The following is a 21,966-nucleotide window of genomic DNA, read 5'->3' as shown; positions in this document are numbered from 1 at the left end:
GCCCATTTGAGACTAATAACAAGCTACAGTGCTCTTTACCAGTACTGTCAATCCAGAAGCATTCAAAAACCAAAAGGGAGACACCACTAGTGTAATATTTACAGAGACCTTGTCAGGTTTTCTCTTGGGAGCAGAAGTTACAGCTGTGGGTTTTAACACCCACAATCTCACAATTTCACAGTCAATACAAGCAGCACTCTTCTTGTAGACAAGAGACACAAGTCTCTTTGCAGACATAAGATACAGGCACAGGTGCAAGACCCCAAAGCCCCACAGAGGCAAAAAAACCTGGAATCTTAAATTCTGGTGTTTGAGTTTGTCTTGTTATTACTTGGTTAAATAATTTTAATAAACTCTGCAGTTTATTAAATGCAGAGTATTTTTTTAACATCTGCTGCCATGACACAATTCTCATGTCCAAAGCATCCTTTTCAAATTTTTTCAAGACAATGATCAGGCAGAACCTGAAGGCTGCTGCTTTTCTAGAAGCTCTTCAGAAGCAGCAAGGCTGATGTGACAATCTATTTTACATAGACAATATCAGGATATAAGTGAGCTCGTAGAGTTGTTTTTAACTGGAAAATATGTTGTGAAGTGCCTGACAGTGAAATCAGTGAAGATGGGCAGAGGAGTTAAAACAGTCAGGTAAAACCAATGCAATCTATAAAATGAGAAAAAATACTTTGCATACAAAACAAGCAGGAAGAAGACTGAAGATCATAGAAAACAGTGATGAATGGCAGTATGTCTCTTCTCCTTAAAGTGTAACTGGTCTCTGGGCAATAATAGAATGCGATCAGTCTTATCCTGTGTCATGAAGTAAGAGGATAGAAAAGAATGTCCAAAATCCTAAAATGTGGAGCTCAGCATTAAGAGGATGTGAAAATGGCTGAAAAACTTCTCAACCAGAATTTCTTATAAAACTTGGGTTTAAAAGGTGTGCTAGCGAAATGGAGAAAAATGTAACCAATAAAAACAAAATCATGGCAGCCACATAGCACTATAGAAGCCCTCTGGGGTTTCAAAATTATTTTAAGGCCTCTCATCTCAGTCTGCTCCTATTTCTGCTCTCTGCATATGTAAAGACCAAAGAGTTTTATTTCTCAGTGGCCTACCACCCACAGATTTGAATTTGCTGGGTTTTTTCTTCTCCCCTTCACATTACCAGCCTTCTAGGCACATCAAACACGTTACACAGGTATAAGAGAGAATAAAACCAGGGTTCTGCATATAATGCTGTTCTGTCTTACAAAGCTCTTTCCTATAGCCAAGTCACTTGCCAACGGTAGCAGAAAAGCCCCCTATAATAATCCCTTTGCATTGTTATGAAATCAGCAGACAAACTCCTAAGAACATATCTACAGCAGAGAGCCTGAGGAAAAGGGAAGAAACACTTATTCAAGAAATGTAGAAAATGCATGATTAAATTTGCTAGAAGCCTACTTCTAGTCATTTTGGGCCAGTATAAAATGCTGCTGGGACCCAGAAGAAAGTACAGAGTCATTGTTTAATTTTGCATCTGGCTAGCAGTTCTCCGCTCCTGACTTGCATCCATTTCTGTGTTTTTAGTTTCATTTTAGAGAACTCAGCTATATGCTTTGGTGGTCATTTTTATCAGCAGCCCTAGCTTACTGTACCCACTGCAGGTAGCTTATGTAATTTATAGTTTTAATTTTTCTGCAAAGCACCTAGTAGAATGGTGAGAGGCTCCATTTAAAATTACCTACATAAATAAGCAAATACATTCCATTAGCATAACAGAGTGTACTCACGAAACTATAAACACTGTAAGTTCAGAAAGTTTAGTGGCAGTGTGATTACCAATGCATGGAGGAACATGTATTCATTTTCTAATAGGTCTAAGAGACCTTAAATTGTGGCATAACTCAATAATAATCTTCTCACAATTTTCAAGGAAGAATTTAGGATTCTCATGTTCCTCTTCACATTGGATCAGTAGCTTTTCCTGGGCAATACACTTGCTTGTGCTAGACACAAAAGCTTTGAAGTTATAAATAGCCAAAATCCATCCACTACAAACTCCTCTGACAACATTAACAGTGGAAATAATGTACGGGACCAGCTGAGAACAAAATTTCCTTATGCGAAGCGTTCAGAAAATTGATCTCTACCGATAGCCAGAATCCTGGATTTTTCAGCCCCAGATTCTTGAGTCAGTGCATGTCTTCAGCAATTCCAACATCCACTCACAGCACTGAAGGCCACATTCCAAGGCAGTACTTCCCATCTTACAGCTCCACTTTCAGAGACAGGACCTCAGCCTAGCTGGGACCTGGGACATGCCCCGTGCCATAGGCATTATTGTGAGCTGCTGTGAGTCTGGTTTTGACCACAGCCATTCGCCTGCCTGGCTGCCTGCCCAAAATGACGTGTCTTCACCACAGCTGGTACTGTGCACATGTGTGTCTCCCCACTGCTTCAGCTCCACGTTAGGTATTTCTGCTTCTAGTGACTGTCAGCAGCTCCAGTCTGCCGGTACCAGAGGTGTACCTCTGGAAAAGGCACGGAAGGACCCCATGGGAGATAGTAACAGCCCACGACCAAAGCTGGTAGAGCATTATTTATGTCACAACTCATCCCACAGCTCCCTTGAAAGCTGTCTCTAAACACAGAATATGCCCCATCAGGTAAGTCTGCTGACCTTTGTTCACCAAATAATACTTGGCTGTTTTTTCTTTTCCTTCTAAAAAGTGACACTGATCCATATGCTACACAGAATAAATCACGAGGGCAATTCTTTCACTGTGGTTGTAAAAACAAGTTTAAAAACACTCACATTTTTCTGTGATTAAGCCTTCACAGAGAGTTGCCATTCACAAATTTTAAATTACTTCCAAGATGCTGTGCACCTCAGTAATTATATTCTAAGTCATCAAGTTCACACATGCTTTCCTTTTGTAGCAACCCACATGTACTTGAGAGAAATTGCTCCTGAACATGCCTAATTTTGAAATCTTCATTTTATACACTCTGTGTAATCAAACTTTTTATTAAACATTGCCAAGCAATGTGTCTCATTTAAATTGAGCATCTCAGAAAATGTAAAGGTCCATTAAGCTTTTAATTGTGTACTACAACTCTGAATTCTTGAAAAGATATGTTGAATATTATTTTCCCAAATGCTTAATTCCATATTTAGCTAGTTCTACTGCCATAGTTACTATATTGGTCAGGTATATGAGAAGAAGTCAATATAGCCACCTGAGCAAAATTCTCACATCTAAAAAGAGGGGAACAAAAAGAGAGGACTTAATTTCCATTTCTCTTGTTTGAGTTTGATACAGGGAATTTCATTATATAGATATAAAACACAAATCTGATAATGTAAGAATATAAGTACACCCTAAAGGCAGCGTGATTCTGCTACAGTAATGGTTTTAGTGATTTGATAGCTCAAATTCCTTGCAAGTAAACGCCAATTAGACTTGAAAATGAAAGTCAAGCAAGTGACATAGAAAATATTATATGCCTCTGGTTTTAAATTACTTATAATGGAGGTGAAAAAATACTTTAGGCTGTGAAAATAAAACTGAGATGACACTAAAGCACATAAACCATATATAAACATATTCAAAAAGATTGCTACCTCTTAGAAATGGTTCTGAAAGAGTTTGAATGAAAGTCTTTGTATGCAAAAAACCCTCCAGTGAAACATTTAAATTTGACTATTCCAAACTCAAGAAACAGCAACTTTTTTTACATACTAGCTAATTAACTAGACCTTACTTTCCATCATGTACTCTTGCCAAATAAAATTGTATTTGTTATACTTAAAAGACTTTATATCTATCTTTGCTTTTTGTTTGTAGCAATGTGAATCATATGAAACTGAAAGTCGAGAAAGAGGAAAAGGATGGAGCTCATACTAATTTCTCTTAAAGACTTTTAACTCAAAGCACAGTATTACATGAATGTTGACAGTTATTTTTCCTCTTCTTCCCTTCCTATTCAATTTGGTGCACACACCTTCTCACAACATTGAAAATGAAGTAATTAGCACTGCTAAGTGTGAATTTATTTATTACATCTTGTAGAAGATTTTGTCAGGGGAATTTCTCTCCTCCAAGCCTTACGACTCTTCTATAGGAACATCTTCAGCCAATTGACTTTCTGGCATCTTATCACAGCCATACAGTTTGAAAATGGCAGGGCACCCAGCAAGAATTTCTGGTCAATCCCTTTCCGCTTGGGAAGGCCTGTGACAGCTCTGAATTGCCAGGCACGAATTCCTCATATACAGCAACACACTTCATTGCATTGTCCACAGGGTGCAGCCACAACCAACAGCTCCTCAGTATTCCAGATTCCAGCAACAGATTCGAGGTGTTTTAGCCCTGTTGTGATACTCAGGTGCTTACAGCTCTGATTTTCATGGGTCACAACCATGACCCACCTCTTTTTTCACACAATTGTCAAAGAAATACCTGAGAAAATCAAAAGGGCCCCAAATTTACCAAAGAAAACAACATGAGTATTTTGTTAAGTACAAACAGCTTTGAAATATATCAGCAGTATCTTTCAAATTACAATAGCTGTTCAGGGCCCGAGACTTCAGATTAGGAGAATTAAATTTCCAAAATTCAGTGGAGTGTGTGCTTATTTAATTAAAAGCAGATAGAATTTCATTTGCACTTCATTGTTAAGAATGCCACCTATAATATCACATTTTGACAGTGCAGCTTAACTCCAATTTATACTAAAAGCATACTTCATCAAACTCATTCTGAAGTTCATTAGAAAAGCTAAATGCCAGTACTATTTGCTGTGGCAATCCCATCCCATTTAGATGTTTAAATAGGCAAACACGGTCAGATAAACTCACAGTGGATTGTGAATGTTCTATGGCTTTTTTCAGATGAAGTCTTCTGTATCTGAACCACTACTGTGAGCTACATGATGTATCCTTGATTTTAAATTTTTACAGGTATGGCTCAAGGCATTGAAAAACTATCTTGCTTGTATGTGTGCCTATAAAGTAAACCAGCTTATTTTATTTTCCTCTCAGAAATGAAGCAGTGTATTATACTCATCACTGGGCCTAACTCAGCAGCATATTATACTCATCACCGCGAGGCCTAACCAGAAATGAGACTGGGGAGACAGATCTGGGTGGACAGAGCATGCAGGGCAGAAGACCTGCCCCTTAGTTTATTTTCCTATTAGATATCTGTGGCAAGATGACCATGGATTGGAGAATGGTATCCCCACCTCTCAACCACATTGGTCAAGGAGGCTGTCATTCAACCTCCCCTTCTCTTGGAGAAGGAATTCATAACATTGCCAATGTTTACAAAATATGGCCCTGTGTTTACATTCACAAGCACGAGAAACTGCACATTTCTCCTTTAATATGAACGCTCGGCAAACCAGGAAAATTCATGGCAACAACGTCCCACACAGCAAGGACTTCTCACAGACTGACAGAAAGTTACCCTTGTGCACTGCCTTTAATGCATATGTAAGGTTAACACAAAACTTTCCCCGCCCCCCGCCAGAGGAGAGAGAAGGATACTTTAAACAAACAAGAGCATACCATTTACTATGACAGCCACTCAATACAGCTGACAAGTGTTCCTAGAATGCTGGAGGCCTCCCTCCTTCATCTAAGCAACTTTGTCAGCCAAGCAGGAGGCAGGAGAGGCACTGCTCCTACCTGTTTTGGTTCAGGCATGTCTGGTTAGCTGAACCATACCATGGGTGTTTAGGTTTCTTCCTTGGCTGAGTTAACCTGTTGCTGATAGATTTACAAAATGCTTTCAGTCTACTTCTGCAACACATTGAGCTCATCAGAGGCAGTTTGTGCCAGAGTCATGGACAATAATGCAGAAATTACCTGCTTGTAAAACAGTCTTTACATAGGAGGAACATGAACAAGAAGAGTTAGAAGGTCTGTTTTAATTTAGGCTCAGTCACTGCCGTCATACACTGTCTCAGCCACAACACTTCAAAGGTCCATCAACTGGTCTCATCCCAGTTTCAAAGCGTGGTAACACCCAAAATGCCAAGGTTGTAATAAGAGTAATTGTAAATGTCTTGTTACATGACTGCAGATAAAAAACCAAAGGATCAAAACTGTCCATAAATACCTTTTGCAGAGAAAGAACCATTCCTCAAGTATGTTACTAAAACATTATAGTGTGTGTATACGGTACGGTATGGTATAGGATATTGATGGAGTTCAAGTTAAGTATTTTTTGCACCAAGTTTTACATATGTGGTGGGCTGTTTGGTCCTTGGAAGGTCAGATAGGCACTTCCCAGTAAGCTTGTACATGGCGCTTTAGGGTTTGCAGTGTATTGGTTTGGGACTAAAGGCTTTAGATGAGCAAGGTAGCGATTGTCTTACAGAACATTTGGGATTCTTGTTTTCACCTTTCACAGGAAGGCAGATCTGTGTGAAATAAAATAACCTTCAGCTTTTATCAATTTACAGCAAGATTGTAGGCATCTTGGGACAAGCTCTAATTGGCAGGATCTCTTTCCCCTGCTGCAAGTTAACTGGGCAGTCATTGAACTGGAACACCAGTCATTTTACACCCGGCTTACCAGAGAGCCAGGCTCTTAAAAGAAGATAGAATTGGACAACATACAAGATTTTGGCAGAAGGATTTTGAACTAACAGGTCAGTGAAATTTTTTTTAGCAGGGATAAAGTAACTCAGATTGTGCTTCACACCTCTGCTCCAGAGTGTTTCCCATGTTAGCACAGAAGCCTCAGCCTTATATTCTAGAGGTCAGTTTTAGTATTGTTCATATCTTTGGTCTTTTTCTAGTTTTGTTGGGCTTTTTGTTCTTTTGTTGTTATTGTTGTTTTTTCCTTCCTGTAAAGCAATACTGTTTTCATACATAGCTTACTCACAAGTCAGAAATATCTGGTTTGTGACCACTGACAGATTTTGCAAAGAAGTGTTTCATGTGTCTGAAATCTCTTTTTTATCACAAAACAGGTATTTGCAAAAAAGTATTGCAATTTTGAACACCTTTAAAAAGGTAAAAACAGACAAACTAAAAGTAGTGGTAAGTGGATGGCTGATAAAAGCCTGAGTGTTGAAAAGCTTTTTCAGAACCACTGCCTGTGATCATTGGATTCATTACAAGCCTAGGGAGTCTCCATGAAATCCAAAGTACATACATCATACTCCTCTAAACAGTCTCACCACCCAAAAGCTTGCAATAAATTCTAAATTATTTGCAACATGTCATTGAGCTGGCACTCAGTAATATCAATGATGCAATTTTCTTCTGCCTTGACATATACCAAATACACCAATAAAATCTAGCCAATTAAACCTGGATCCACTAGGTGTTATTAGCCTTAATCTAAAGGAGGGAGTTCTGTTAAAAGTCTTGCTTCATTTATCTTTCATGTTCCTGTATCTTACCATGATTCATGCTGCTTCTTAAATGCAGCCTTTATTTCAAGGACACTATGTTTGCTTACAACGTTCAAATTAGAAATAAAGTTTAAAACAGGTAAGAAACTTGAATCAACAAAGAAACAACAGAAAGAACAATGAAAGTTAGAAAGAACTAATACTGCCAGCATACACTTCTAGGTACCTATTTGCTATTATTTCAGATTATGAATTAAAGTTAGTTCTTTGAAGAACTAAATGCTTAAAATGATCAAGTTTTATCAAATAATTTTCTCTGCTTAAAGTCATTGCAGTATCTCTAAACAAAAACTACCTGTACAAAATCTCACAATCTTCTTTGATTTTTGCTCCATTCTAAGTATCAACCAGCTTATGGACCACATTATCACTTTCAGCCTAGCATGAAATTTCGTAACAAAAATAAACAAGAAAGCTAAAGTTCCAACAAACTTATTACACACTAGAAGAATTCCCAGAAAGATGAGTTTGCTTTCTCTCTGGAAATCTGTTGTGCCACCAGATTTCCTCTATTTGTTTGAAATGCTCATGCCATTTCCTTTTGCTTTATAATACTTTTGATCTTCTCATAGTACCCAGAACACCTGATCAGGTCACACCACCATGTCAAGAATCTCTTAATCTGTCTCAGTTACCAAACCTTACTTCAACAACCCCATTCTGTTTCAGTCACATGCTCCAGAAAGATTAAGGTAATTCGGATCACGCCCAGAGACAGAGTAATTGAGATCAGTGGGGGAGATGAAGAATGCATTTTGGAAGTAGTATGTAGAGGAGCATATCTTGTTCAGCCTATGAAAACGGGTCTCCTCTACTTAAATATATGAGAAGGGCTTAATAGTACAACAGCCCACAAAAGCCTATGAGCAACATAAAATTTTGGTGTAGGAACAAAAGAACACTGGTTCCCCAAGACCCAGTAAGTATTTTATTCCTTCCAATGGGGAAAGATCATCAACAATAGATGAAAAGTACTCTATAATAGCTGGAGATGAAACACAAAAACTCTGAAGGTTATGTGCCTTCCCATATTCTCAAACCATATCAACAGGGATACGTTTCTGACCTGGCTGTCCTGAAACCTGGCACCCTAAAACCTATACTGGGCACACACAGACTCATTTAATCCCCATCCAGGTTAAGGTGGCTGGGTTATACCACACCCTCACCCCTTGACAGCCACTGCTTCTCCTTCAGCACTGCTCAATTTCTTCTCCTGCTGCAGTGCTCCGCTGGCTCTGCTCCCTGTGGTATTTAATACATCCCCTGGACAGCCTGGAAGCCATGCAGCTGCCTGCCTTTTGCCACAGGAAAGTTTCTATCAGGGCAGCCATGACCTCAGCAACAGGCTGTTATATATTTAACATACAGAACAGAGCTAGCTGGCACCCACCTGCGGCCAAGAACAGCCTCAGAGCTGGGGGGAGGAAAAAAAGAAAATGACTTCTAAGAGACATGGGATATTAACTGAGAATTTCAGCAATTCAGCAGATTGTAGAGGGCAGCAAAATAAAAAGAAACCAACAGAAACAAACCCAAAAGCAAACAAAGAAAATCCCCAAACAGTGTTAGGAGTACAGCATCTAGCATGGCTGCTGTAAACAACCTGCTCATTAGAGAAAGGGAGCTAAAGACTTGTGCCTTCATTTGACAAAGTAAATGTGTTTGCTCTGTCTATAAGATGACCAGATGAGCTACAGATAGTCTGGAACAATGCAGAGAGGAAACTGGCATTATCACAGATGAGGAGGCAGCCACAGTTCAACTTGATGTAACAGTGACAGAAGATAATTCTAAGGTTACGTCAGAAATGAGAGTAAAAAGAAATGTGATGAAATCAGTCAGACACTGCAGAGGCACCTATCCCAAAGTTACTACTACTTGCATATCATATCTGCTTCTGGAGAAAAAAATTCTGAATACATTGCTATATTCAGGACATGAGAAGTTCACCAGTAGTTAAAATATATATTCAAAATTTAAATAGTTAGCCCCCACGCATAATAATAAAAAACAAAGGCAACACTAATTGCTATTCACTTAGGTGGACTTTACAATAAAACTACTTCAGTCGATACCAGTGTTTAAAGAACTAAAAATCCTGATCACTAGGGATCAGGCAGTAAGGTCAACAAAAACAGTACCAAAGTGCTGGGGGAAGGGAACAGTACATACTGTCAGAACTGGCAGTCAAAATTTTGGATAGGAGACAAACGATTCATAGTGCAAATGATGACTTTTTAAGGACTCAAATCTGCTAGTTAAAAGTGCAGCAAGCTGGAGCTCAGATAGAAAATAAAGGATGAGTGCAAAACTGTCTGTCGTGCAGCAGCAATGACACCACGAATTTCAGATTCATTGAGACACAAATGCCACCACAAAAGCCCTTGGGAATGCTTTAGTGTGTCCTCAACAGCTTAATTATAACAATAAATGAAATACTCATATTGCTTTACAAGTGAAATGAGTAAGATTCAAAATGGAGCTCCACACTGGGTTTGCTAACTTCACAGAAAGATTAATAGGCTATTATAAAAGGGGTAGTAATAAATTATCTCCATGTTTCTAAAAAAGTAGATGAAATAGTACTTCCCAAAGTTACGATTCTAAATATAAGGTATGAACAGCACAAGTTAAAATTTGTCAGTCACACACTTCTTTCTGTGGGATCATTGAGTTAGTTTCAGATAGAGGAAAACAGAAAGTGTCCATAGCCTTCAAAAAAATTAGACACAAAAAAGCGCCAAATTTTGAACAACATACATAACTGAAGGTGGCTTTCAAAATTTCTCGACTTCAGTCAGATGGAGCACCTCTCCAAGGCTACATAATTTGCACTGAGAAACAGCAGCTCACTGAAGCCAAAACAAAGTTGTCAAGCACAACAGGTACACACAGGGGATGGCATAAATTATATTTGTGCTAAATATCTGGTCTTCCAAAAGCTTTACTTGAAATACAAATAATCATGTAAGCCAGTAATGAAGCTGTCAAGCTCCTCTGGAGTTGGCAAAGGAACTGCTAGTGTTCCCAGCAGCAAGGCGGGACAATGTTACTGCTCCTTGAACATCCAAGGCAACACAAACGTCACCGGAAACATCACCCACTGGTGTCTCACAATGACGCTTCTCAGGAAAAGCAGCTGCAAGCCCAGAAGAGGGAAGAACACTAAACTTCTTCTATAAGTATTGTACAACCTTGCGAGGGGGAAAAAAAACTTCCATATAAATCCTGAAAAAAGACAAAGAGACGGAGAAAATGTAAAAAAAGGAATTTGAATTGGAAAAACATCACTATCAGTGTTTTGTTCCAGCTGGACTATCTCATTCATCAGCTCATGTGCCCTTTCACAGACCTCCCCAGGGGCACAGAGACCACTGGGTCTCTGCCAAAAAAGCAGCTGAGTAGGCATCAAGGCTCCGTGCATTTAAAAAAAATGAGAACTAATCCAGTGGTCTCAATCCAAGTAAGCCTGTACCACTCTCTCTACTCTGAATGTTACCTAGAGAGCAATGGCACAGAAAGATCACATTCAAACTTAGTCTCCATAGCCTCCTTGTCAAAGACATATTATAAAAGCAGAGTCCTGAGGGTTTTTTTCTGAATCGGAAAGAAAAAAAAAAAATTAAAGGTTGTATCCAGTCTTTTTCAGGCCTCTATGCAAAACATTCTAGCCACCCATACTAATAAAACTCAGAATTTCCCAGATGTATTTCATCCTTTTTGTTCATAAACTTGCAATCTTGACCTCCAGCTTTTAATTTATTTTACTGAAATATTTATTTCTTTCAATAAACGAAGCATTCCAGATTTGACTCTCTATGCAACAAAGATTAGTCAGAGAGCAGGACAGTGCATATACCAATTTTATTTACTACTCTCCATATATATATTGAGGTATAAAGCTGACTACCAGAAGACTAACAGAAGGCAAACTGGCAAATTCCTTTCTAAAGCTTCAGCTTATCAAGTTAATGATTAATTAATTTATTAAAATAGAGCTGAAAGTCCAGGAGCAAAGTTCCAAAGTAAAACAAAGTCATTTTACTTGTTCTAAAAACAATCTCCTAACTCATTCAAAAATGACAGTACCTCTTACCCTGACCAGAGGCTTTTTACTACCTTGCATAGGATTGCAAAGAGTAAACCCAGCAAAAGTAATGGGTTGACTCATAGAAACAACTGTTTATAAAATGGAATCCTTTGCACATACGGCTAGGTGTGGCTGAGGGAAAAACAAGAATTATCTGCACCAAAGCCCCTGCTGTGCTATCATTCAGCAATGACAGAGCCCACAGTGAGGTCATCAGCCACTCACTGTGGGCACACTGAGATTGTTTAATTGCTCCCCTAAATAATTTCGTGAACCACAAGGAAGAGATCAGCCCTCTTGCCTAAGCTCTTCCAAAAACCTATCCATTATTTCTAATTATCTTCTAATACCTCTCTCATTTGCCATGTAGAGTCACTGCAGCGAGCACGGTGACCTTTTGCTGGACTTCACTGACTGTGGTATTTCAGAGCTGTCCCACTGAGCAGTGGGATCAGGAAAAGCAGCGATTGCAAATGGTGTTCTAAAAGAGGCATGCAAAAGGGCTGAACCACATTAGACTGGAAACAAGGCTTTCAAGTTGATGGGTGCCATTAAGGAGGACAGGATGCAGCGCTCAGATGTCACTCATCCGTACAGTCTCCTGTCAATGACCTTTGCAAAGAACAAATCAATACTAAGCAGATACTGTATCTACTACTTCTTACTGTGTAGGAAAGGTCAACCCATTTTCATGTATGTATCATTTCCAACATTACTGTTTTCAGACACAGAACTGCTTAAACCTGGGAATTAAGAAAAAATCCCTATCTTGCACAAAACACCATTTTAGAACGTGAACTTAAAGAAAAGACTTGGAATGGAAACTTATTTCATAAGCAAGGTACGATGCTTGCAGAAGGAATGTAAAGTTTTATCTTGCTATCATGAAATGCTCTCTAAAAATACAATGGAAATGAAATTATAAACAGCATTTATGAGACTGCTTCCTTAGCATAATCTGGTACCACCTATGTGTTTTACCACAGAAACAAATACATTTTTCAAACACTAAGCCATTTACAGGCATTTTGTGTTGGTCACCGAGATTATTCTCCTCTTACAGTTCACTTAGGCAGCACATTTTGAGAGAAGTCTTTATAGAAATACATGTTTTGGTTCTATATTTTATCTTGATCCCATTTACCTCAATGACCAATTCTTTCAGCTTGAGCAAGAAAATTCTGTAGTATATATATTGCCACAGTCTAGGAGATGCTTGGTACCAATATCATGACTGAAATTTCTGGCCTTTTTTTTAAAATATGTATTTGAATTCCCAAAGCATGATTCAGTTTAACACTTCATAGGACCTGAAAGTTCAAGGATGAAAATCAAAACTCTATTACAACAGACACTGTGTTTAAATGAAAAAGCATCCTGTTGTATATCTTAAACATATCACAAATTTCAAACAACTTTGGTCTGGTTCTGGTTAGAAGACACTGCTGCACTAGTTGATATTGCAAGTGCAAGATCCACACGGACAAGGTTTTAAAATATTCAGAAATCTAGTATTTTAAAATGCTTGCATATGGGAAAAGGCTTGTTTAATACTCAGTGTAACGAATTTCTGAGTTACATTAACTGCAGCATCATAAGGAGATGTTGTACTTCTGCTCTCTAGCTGTGTGGAAGTGAAGTAACGGCAGTGCCATACATCCATAAGCAAAGTAATAAAAAAAAGTATCTATAATTTTTGACACATACATTTAATACATTTTGGTAAGGTTTATCACATTTCTTGCTTCCTCTTCAGCATCACTCATAGTTAATGTTGACGTATGTACAATGTTTAAAATCACTCAGCAGTCCACATTAAAAAAAGAGAAGCAATGTTTTTAAGAATAGTTATTTCTAATCTTACTGCTCTTGAGTTGGTCAAGAGGTAAAGAACCTCATTATAATTTTGTAAACCAGAAAAAACATTCGCTGACTCAATTATTTAATAATTGATGTTATTCTCTTGCAAAGCCACATTCTAAGAATGGCTTCTCTGTGTCAAGCAGATATGAAGGTAGAACCAAACCATTCAGCTTTGTACCATTGAATAGTGTACACTGACAGATTAGGAAAGCCTATTCTGATGCTGCTGTCATGCATATCAGCAAATGTAAATATGAAATTAAGTTTTGTGTTAATTTTAAATTAGTTGATTGTGACATCACTTCAGAAAAGCAAATCTAAAAAATAATGAAAAAAAAAATGGCATTGTCTTGGAGTCAAACACTGGGAAAAAAAAAAGCTACACTTCTGACTGCAGTCATGGGCCAGAAGCCAAATTACAAGCCAGTAACTAATTTTAAGATTTCTAAAACTAGCTGCTGAATTATTTTTTCACTGAGGAAATCCAATCTATACACTGTGATACAGGACACAGCTGCCTGTCTCTGTCTTGTCATAGTGCTTATTTTGATAAGCTGCAATGGCATAGAACTATAGATTTTTAATATACTTTTATTGAATTTTGGATAGCTGACTTATTGACAGTAGGTTTGAGGCATTTTCTTCCTGAATTTTTATGACTATGCCTTTTTTATGACTATGCTTTCTAAATTTTTATTGGGAGTTTAAAAATGGCTGCATTTCTTTAGGGACAGATGAAAAATTCTATTAGGTATAATACCAAAATTTTTCATTTAGATGCAGAGGGCATTTAAAAAAAAAAACCAAAACAAAAACACACAAAACACACAACCCCCCCCTCAATATTAACACTAGCACGTTCTTTTCATCTCCCATTCTGCCCTTGAAAAAGTCTCAACATTTTTTAAAGCAGGATCCAAAATAAAACATGCTGAAGATGTAACTTCTTTTTAAACAGTCTAGGTTTTTACTCGGTGAAAGCCTATTTCCTTACTCCCTGACAACGAAGAACACATAGTACAACAGTAATTATTCTAAAAACAGTTACACTTCCTACTGTGCCTTCATAAGCAGAACTGTGAAACAGCAACATTGCAACAGCATTGAGTAAATGGAAATCAGAATGCTAACTCTGCTTGCAAGCACACAGGTCTGCTTAAAAGATTCTGCAGAATGTGGGCAGATTGCTGTAACTGGCTATGAGTGTCTGTTTTTGAAGATAGCTATTCCTCATGGGTAGTCTCTTTCATTTCATTTGGCCCTACATTAGTAGGTTGTCATCCTGCACAGCATTAAGAGAGGGTTGTGGTAGAAGCAAAAAGAAATGCTTTCTCCAGAAAGCTGGTGATGGGAAGGGGGAAACAGATTATAGCCAGCACCAGCATCCAACTGGAAAACCTGGGGTTTCTACAGTTCCATAAAAAGCAATCAGAGAAAATGTAGCAGAAAAGTATAAAACGGATTTTCTTCATTGCAACTACGAACACTACAATGCTATTGAATTCTGTGATGTGTTTTGGAGAAATACTTACTTTCAAGGAAGAAGATAAAATAGGAATCCATTACATTGTTTACTTGCTTTAACAGTATCATTAAAAGCAGGCAAATAAACTCAAAACATCCATATTCTGTGATAAAAATGTATTTTATAAAATAGTAATAGTTTTCTGAAACAAATCCCTAAAACCAATAACCACGTGCCTAAGTTGTATATTATGTTATGATGTAAATCATGACTAATCAATGGCAAGAAATGTACCTTCAGCACACTCCATCCTGAACTTTCAAAGGAATGCTTTAGTTAGAGAATCAGTTCATTTTCTTGCCCATACCCAGAAGACCAACAATCAATTTTACCTTTTTTTTCTTCCTACTCCTAAAAGTTATACTAAAACTGCTTTAAAAGGTATTTTATTACTCCAATGGAAGTACATGCTGTAAAACAATGTACACATTACCATAAGCTTTTTGTAAATTCTCACAAGCCATTACATCCTATTTAATTTTATCTGAATTTCAACCATGTCTTTGCACCCAGTCCCGCCTTACTATCTTTACCATACCATCGTACTAATAATCACTCCTGAAATTCCAAGTCCTACATCTTAATTAAAACTGTGGACTTGTATTACAGCACTAAATTAACTACAGGACTTCGAAGATTTGGGCATCTGGGAGTAAGAGAATTGGTATGATCCAAGATTTGATTGTCCAAATACCTTGTGTTTTAAAAGTGAGGTGTTTTCTTTAGGTATGACAGATGACCCTTAGAAAACAGTATCATATCAAAGTCATCAAAACAGTGAAGGCCTAACCGAAATGAAAATTATCAAATGCATCACACAACATCTGAAAAAAAAGATAACCTGTACCTGTATCGAACATGCTCGATTGTGTCATATGTCAGCTTGCTGCTGATATTCTGACTATGAGGGTTGCCTAGGAAACAACAGAGATACAGAAAGTAATCATTAATCACAATTTTGCTATTAAATTTCTCTTTTATCCAGGTATTACACCAAGTGAGCCTAAAAGATGATAAAGATTCAATGCATACTTCACAGTAATTCCCTGAAGCCCCTTAGACAAGAGAAGGGACATACAACAGGGTAAAGCAATTATGACAGACCTAGAAACTTCAGCTGGATCTCTTACTAACACTCAGGCAGTTCCCCCAAAAGAAAATGAAAACTGCATATGCACAAACATACTGGGAAAACTGCAGACAGAATGCACATTCATAAGCTTATGTGTGCAGTAGCTAAGAAGCAAAAGACAGGATCTGGAGACAACAGACAATCACGATTGGACAGAAAAAATAATCCTTGATTTTAAAGTGTCTGAAATTCAAATAATTCAACATAATATAAATTTTATTGCAAAATTAGTAGCCACCTTAGCCCAGCTCAGCATAAGCATATGTAACAATTATGACAGCACGATTTTATCTTTTTGAACAAAGATTACAGCAATATTCACCCAGGCACAGCATACTTTCCTATTAGCGAATACTCAGAGAACATACCAAAACAGTTTTGAAAGGGAATAAGGAAAAAATCGCTATACTAACACAGTTTTTGCAGTAGGCTCCAATATTAGCTACTCTTTTTGAAATTTAAAAGTTACCCTGCTGAAAGTTGTTGAGTAAAGGTGTTGAAAATAATAACTTTAGAGCTCAAACCCAAAACTAATATTTAGACTTTTCATGTTGGATGTTTCATTTCTGTAATTTTGAATTCAAATATTTTCAATTTAGAAGTGAGACTATCTCTTACTTCTATTACTTTCCCTCATTTACCCATGTAACAGCTAAATTGCAGTTCTTTGGACCTGTGGATTATCACCAAGAAAATAAAAAAACTGCAAGGCAAATTCCTCCTTCATTCACATCTGTGTTTGTTAAATTAACTCTTACTATACAGCATTTACTGTCCTTAGAGTACGAGATGTAACTGAAAAAAAACCCTGACCATTCTGGAGCTCTTGTTATTATTTAAAATAAAAACACCAATAAAAATATACAATTTGTTCTCCCATAGCAATATAGGTACTACGCAAATCTGCTCCAAACTGGCAGCACTACTATTTCCATTCAGAAGCAATCAGTCGATTCACAAATTAACTTTTTTCTGCCACAGATGGTGCTTATTAAAAGGGTTGAGAGGGTTGAGCCCAGTGTTGTTTGAAATAACGAAGATCAGAGCGCATACATTTTGCTTTGCAATGTCTGTGGTGACAGAACATTAATTTTCGTATCACTGGCATGCACTTGAATAGGAGATCTTGAATGTAATCAAATCAATGTATTTTGTTATAACAGAAAAAAGCCCCTATCCCTATAAAGAATAACACTTATATTATAGTGGAACTTAAATTTATGCTGTGCATCCCACTCTTGCCAGCATCCAGGAAAAAGAATAGGGGGAAATGACATAATGGCACATTGAAAATGAAAACTACCCAAGACTCTCAAGTGGCTTGCCCAGGTGATAAGCACGTGTGTCAGTGCTGGAGTGAACAAGCATTTTCTTGTCAAGCAGTGGTACCTAGTTCCCAAGTGAGGAATCCCTTTGTTCCATGTATCAGGGAGCACAAGAAAGACACAAAACTAGCAAAAAGGACACACACCCATACAGATAGTAACACACCACAGGAAATTTGATTACTTCAGTGGGACTACTCATACCATAATACTATGCAGTATATTTTGTTCTGGTTGAGCATGACTCACTCTAATGTAAATTGTCTCACACAGTAACAATATCTCTTAAACAATGGATGCTGCTGACTATGTATAAAATCACACTCAGTGGGTGATTCTCGGCTAGATAAAAACATTAGAAAGAAATGAAAGGTCTAGGTAGAGAACCTGGGGATGAAATACTGAGAGATGGTGCTGTAATAGTTAAATGTACACCCAGATATTATGCAATTCTGTAGATATTTTTACTCACATTCCTCTGCACAGGATTGCTTTGGCAATAGCTACCCTTTCTCTGAGTAGGCACCAAAGTCTAATAGTCAGAGTAGAGCAAAGTCTAAGAGCAATGATTCTGTGCCTAAATTCACTTGGGATCTTTAAGCTATGCTTTCTTCTGAATCAAACACTTACACTGAGTCACAGTATAAGCTCTTTGTGATGACTCTCCCTGAGAAGGAGGGTGGTTCTGGATTCTGGTCCTTGCATAAGAAACTAGGTTTGCATTTTTTCATGGAAAAAAACACAAAGAATGAACAGTGCTTATAGCTAAAATGTATGTCTTTATCCCCAGCCTGGTGCCCTAACAGAGTCATGCAACAGAGCCACGTTCGCTTTGATTTTTCTTTTTCACCACCATCGACAGGTCCTTGGCCACCAAAGAATGAAGCTAGGGGTGGCACAAAGAGCCTATGCCTCCTTTGTAAAAGCACTGCTCTTCCAACTACTCTACTGCAGTACTAAAAAACCTGCAGAAGGTCTCTTCCAAGAAGCTCAGTTATGAATGATTTAGATGGAAACTTGCGAAGACTCATAGGAACGTTGCTTTGCACTTACCATAAACGTTGTTTCTGAGGTCATCAGTAAAAGCTTTAAGTAGACTCTCTGGGAAAAGTGCTGAACCAGCATGGTCAAGGTAAGTAATACCTAAAATACAAATAAAATTACTACTTTCAATTTTTAAAAAGTTTAATGCCATTTTCTCCCACAGATTACATTGTGAAGTGCACCATTCAAATACCCCTTTTCATTCACTAGCAGAAAATTAAAAAAGGGATGAAACAATAGAAGGCAAACATTTTGATTACCTGCGTATAATTTTTATTAAAACCAAAGTGGTCCCTCCTTTCATGCTTAGATTATACAATCTTTGGAAGAGAAAAATCTTTCATTTGGCCTGAACAAAACTGAGGCAGCTGGTGTCTTCAGCAATAGCACCTTGCTAACTCTAGGCACTACTTATTATGAAAACTACTATTGCCACAATGCTAATAATTATTATTAACAGCAACACTGATAGTGATGTTGTCTCCTTGCTTACACATGACGCAACTCTCTCAAGAAATGGCAGGACTTAAATCGTGTCTGAAGACCAAAGACAGGATCAGTATAAGTTTTAATGTACTTAATCATGTCTCGCCACTCTGCTGCATTTAACATTCAATTCATTTTTAAAATTTCCTTTTATATTATTAAGCTATTGCAAAACTTTTAAATAAATGCTTCTTGGAAATGAAGGCTTTTTTTATGTTTGGCCATTTCAGATTTCTTAATCTTTAGCAATTACCCTTCTATTTCTCCAGTGTGTTTCATGCTCTTTATTAGTTTTTTCATTTCACTTACCTTAAGTATTTCAACCTATTTCAAATTTTAATAATGATGAATATGATTAAGATTAGACTTTATTAAGTATTTTAAAGGTCTTCCCTTTCCACATGGATTTAAAATTGAGTTAAGCTTTAAACGAGACGCCTTGACACTTGGAAATATATGATTATATATTATGTTACTGTAGCAGTGATCCAGTGGGTAAAGCTGTGAGGCAGTGCTAATAATAAAACCAATCCAGACACGCACCCCTTATTTTCAAAGAAGAGTCCTCCCCTGCTTTAAGATTTCTTCACTTGCAGTGCCTAGCAGAAGCAGAATCCTTAATGACAACTTGAAGTTAGTCAAGTGTTTTAAGGTGCTTCAAGGGGTGTAGCACTGACAAAACCAGGGTTAACTTATCAGCTGTACAGGTTTTTAGGTTTTTACTTTTTCAGAAAGGAAGAATCCTTGGAAGTTTCTCCCAAGCAGTATGAAGCAGCACACGCAAGCACTCAGGGGTCAAAACGCATACGGAGGTCTGTCCTGCTTAGTTCCCAACAGCTGTTCAGCCCTCCGCAGGAATGCAGGGCTTTGGAGGGAGAGAGGCACCCTGCCCATGGCAGGACACAGCCAGGCCCCCGCCCAGCCCTGTGGCACAGCTTCTGCCAGCAAGGGCACAGCAGCTTTCCCTCCAGCAGGACATATGCCCACCATGGCCACCTCAGGACTTGCAGCTTGGCACCACAAGCTTGGGCAGGCGCTGAGATGGAGCTGAAGCATGCAGCTACAGCCAGGACCTCCACCAGCTCCGACAGCACCAGTCAGGGCAATAGGCAGCCCACTGGGCTACAGCTGGGAGAGGTGGGAAAGGCGGGACTAGGGCTGAGAACGGGAAGAGGCAGCCCAAAGCCAGATACAGTGGGAAGGACTGCTGTCCGGGAGGGAACCACGCTGGGCAACACTCTTCCAACAAAGCCTCCACAGAGGTGCCATTTGGCTCTCATGGGCACCATGTGCACAGCCAGGTGATGCTCCTCTGGGAGCAGCTGGACCTTTCCAGCCCCGAAGATGGAGACAGCACTGAAGTCATTACACAGCCCTACAGCATGAGCAAAAACCAGGCAACCATCTGAGGCTCCTCAAACAAAACCATCCACTGACAAGGGACAGGCACTTCCCATCCTGACCAACACTCCTGTGAGACAACATGGACTATACGACTTCTAGGTAAAGGGCCCTTAAGTGGTTTTTCAAATTTGATTCCTTATGTAGCTCATGATGAAGGACAATATTGCAGTTCTGTGAAATGGAAGTATAAAAACCAGCCAGTCATTTTTTAAACTCCTCCTCTGGGTATAATACTTTTAAAATCTGTGAGAAAATTTGGCTGAGGAAGGAAAAATTATTAATTCTTAAACTTTTATTTTATATTTAATGCTGCTGTTTAATTGAAAATAGAGAACAGCATTTAATACTCTCTCCCACTGCCCAAAAAAGAAATGGGCTCTCTCATCTTTTGAGGCTGCACTGAAAAAAATCTTCATTGCTATTGCACTTTTATGATGTAGTTTTTCCTTGCTGCCTTATTTCAACAAAATTGTATTTTTAAAGAAAAGAAAAAAAAAGTGGCACATGTATAACACCACAGAAAAAACACATTAATAACTTTCATTGTGTTTTTCCCTTGGTTTAATAACATTTGCTATTTTATCTTTATTGAATGCACATTAAGCAAGGAGATTTGTCAGTATATAGAGAACAATACAGTTCCCGTTGTTTCACTGTGGTATTTAGTATATAGGCTGTCAGCACTATGAAATGATACTGTTTATGGGAAATAACAGGAGAAAGGAAATATAATATGATCAACCAAAAGAACATTAAAATGCAATATCTATCAAGAGGTCGTTTCATTGCTCAGGGAAAATGCAAAATTAACTTTTAGTTTAATTTACATACTATTATGTTTGGAGTGTATAACTGACTTCACCAGTCTAATAATATACCAACTATTTGATAAAATCATATTTCAGAAGTAGGGGTTTTTTTAATACAAATATCAAAAACCACTCAGTGTGTTAACATTAGTTATGGAGAGTTATTCAGCCAGAGTACTGGTTCATAAGCTGCAATATTCATGTGCTAATATCCTTGCAGATTAATTTTACATGGGGAACTCTTTGGGAACCAATACAGGCCAGTCTGTCCTGCTGAAAAAGTCCCAGCCCAGCTCTCTGATCTCCTTACGTGCTACAATTCACCTGACAAAGCATTTACTATCCCTGTACGCACTTGGCCCTTCGTAAACTTCATGAGTACACACCAACATACAGCCTCATAAATGCCAGGAGATCATCGGTTTAACTGAACATTTATATCTTTGAAAAGAAAAAAGGCAATTTAATTTGGAGCATTTCAATGTTAGAGTTTAAGGCCAAGAAAGAACACTCAGCTGCACAAAAGTCTGAGAACCTGCAAAACATACAAGACAAAGAGAAACTACCAGATTAATCCTTGTGAGCCAAATACCTGCTTCTGACAAAAGCACACTTGCCTAAAATGTGACTCCACCTGACTTAGAAGAAACTGAAAGATACCATTTGATAAACTGAAAGTTGAACAAGGCAGTTGTATCTTGACTAAATCTTTTAGTAACTGCTAAGCTGTGTAAATGCCTACCACTCAGAGGACAGTCTAGAAGGGAAGCACAGAGAGACACTCTGGAGGCACTTCCTACAATGGCCTAGTGTCACATGGCACTAAGTGACTAAGCTGTCTCCTACTTCACAACCCACCCATAAACCCATGT

General features: G+C 38.1%; 1 protein-coding gene across 2 annotated transcripts in view; it reads right to left on the bottom strand.

Annotated features, from left to right (window-relative positions):
- Positions 1 to 21,966, bottom strand: part of MOCOS (molybdenum cofactor sulfurase) — a 208,038-nt gene that overhangs the window by 163,824 nt on the left and 22,248 nt on the right. For both annotated transcript variants that reach the window (XM_063398852.1, XM_063398842.1), the window contains exons 2-3: positions 18,405 to 18,494; positions 15,742 to 15,808 (exon numbers count right to left, since the gene is read on the bottom strand). In XM_063398852.1, the coding sequence (XP_063254922.1) occupies positions 15,742 to 15,808; positions 18,405 to 18,494 (157 nt within the window). The remainder of the gene's footprint in view (positions 1 to 15,741; positions 15,809 to 18,404; positions 18,495 to 21,966) is intronic.

This window comes from Prinia subflava, chromosome 1, assembly GCF_021018805.1.
Source record: "Prinia subflava isolate CZ2003 ecotype Zambia chromosome 1, Cam_Psub_1.2, whole genome shotgun sequence".
NCBI classification, from domain to species: domain Eukaryota; kingdom Metazoa; phylum Chordata; class Aves; order Passeriformes; family Cisticolidae; genus Prinia; species Prinia subflava.
Note: the sequence above shows the minus strand (reverse complement) of the source record. Positions and strands in the feature narration are given on the sequence as shown.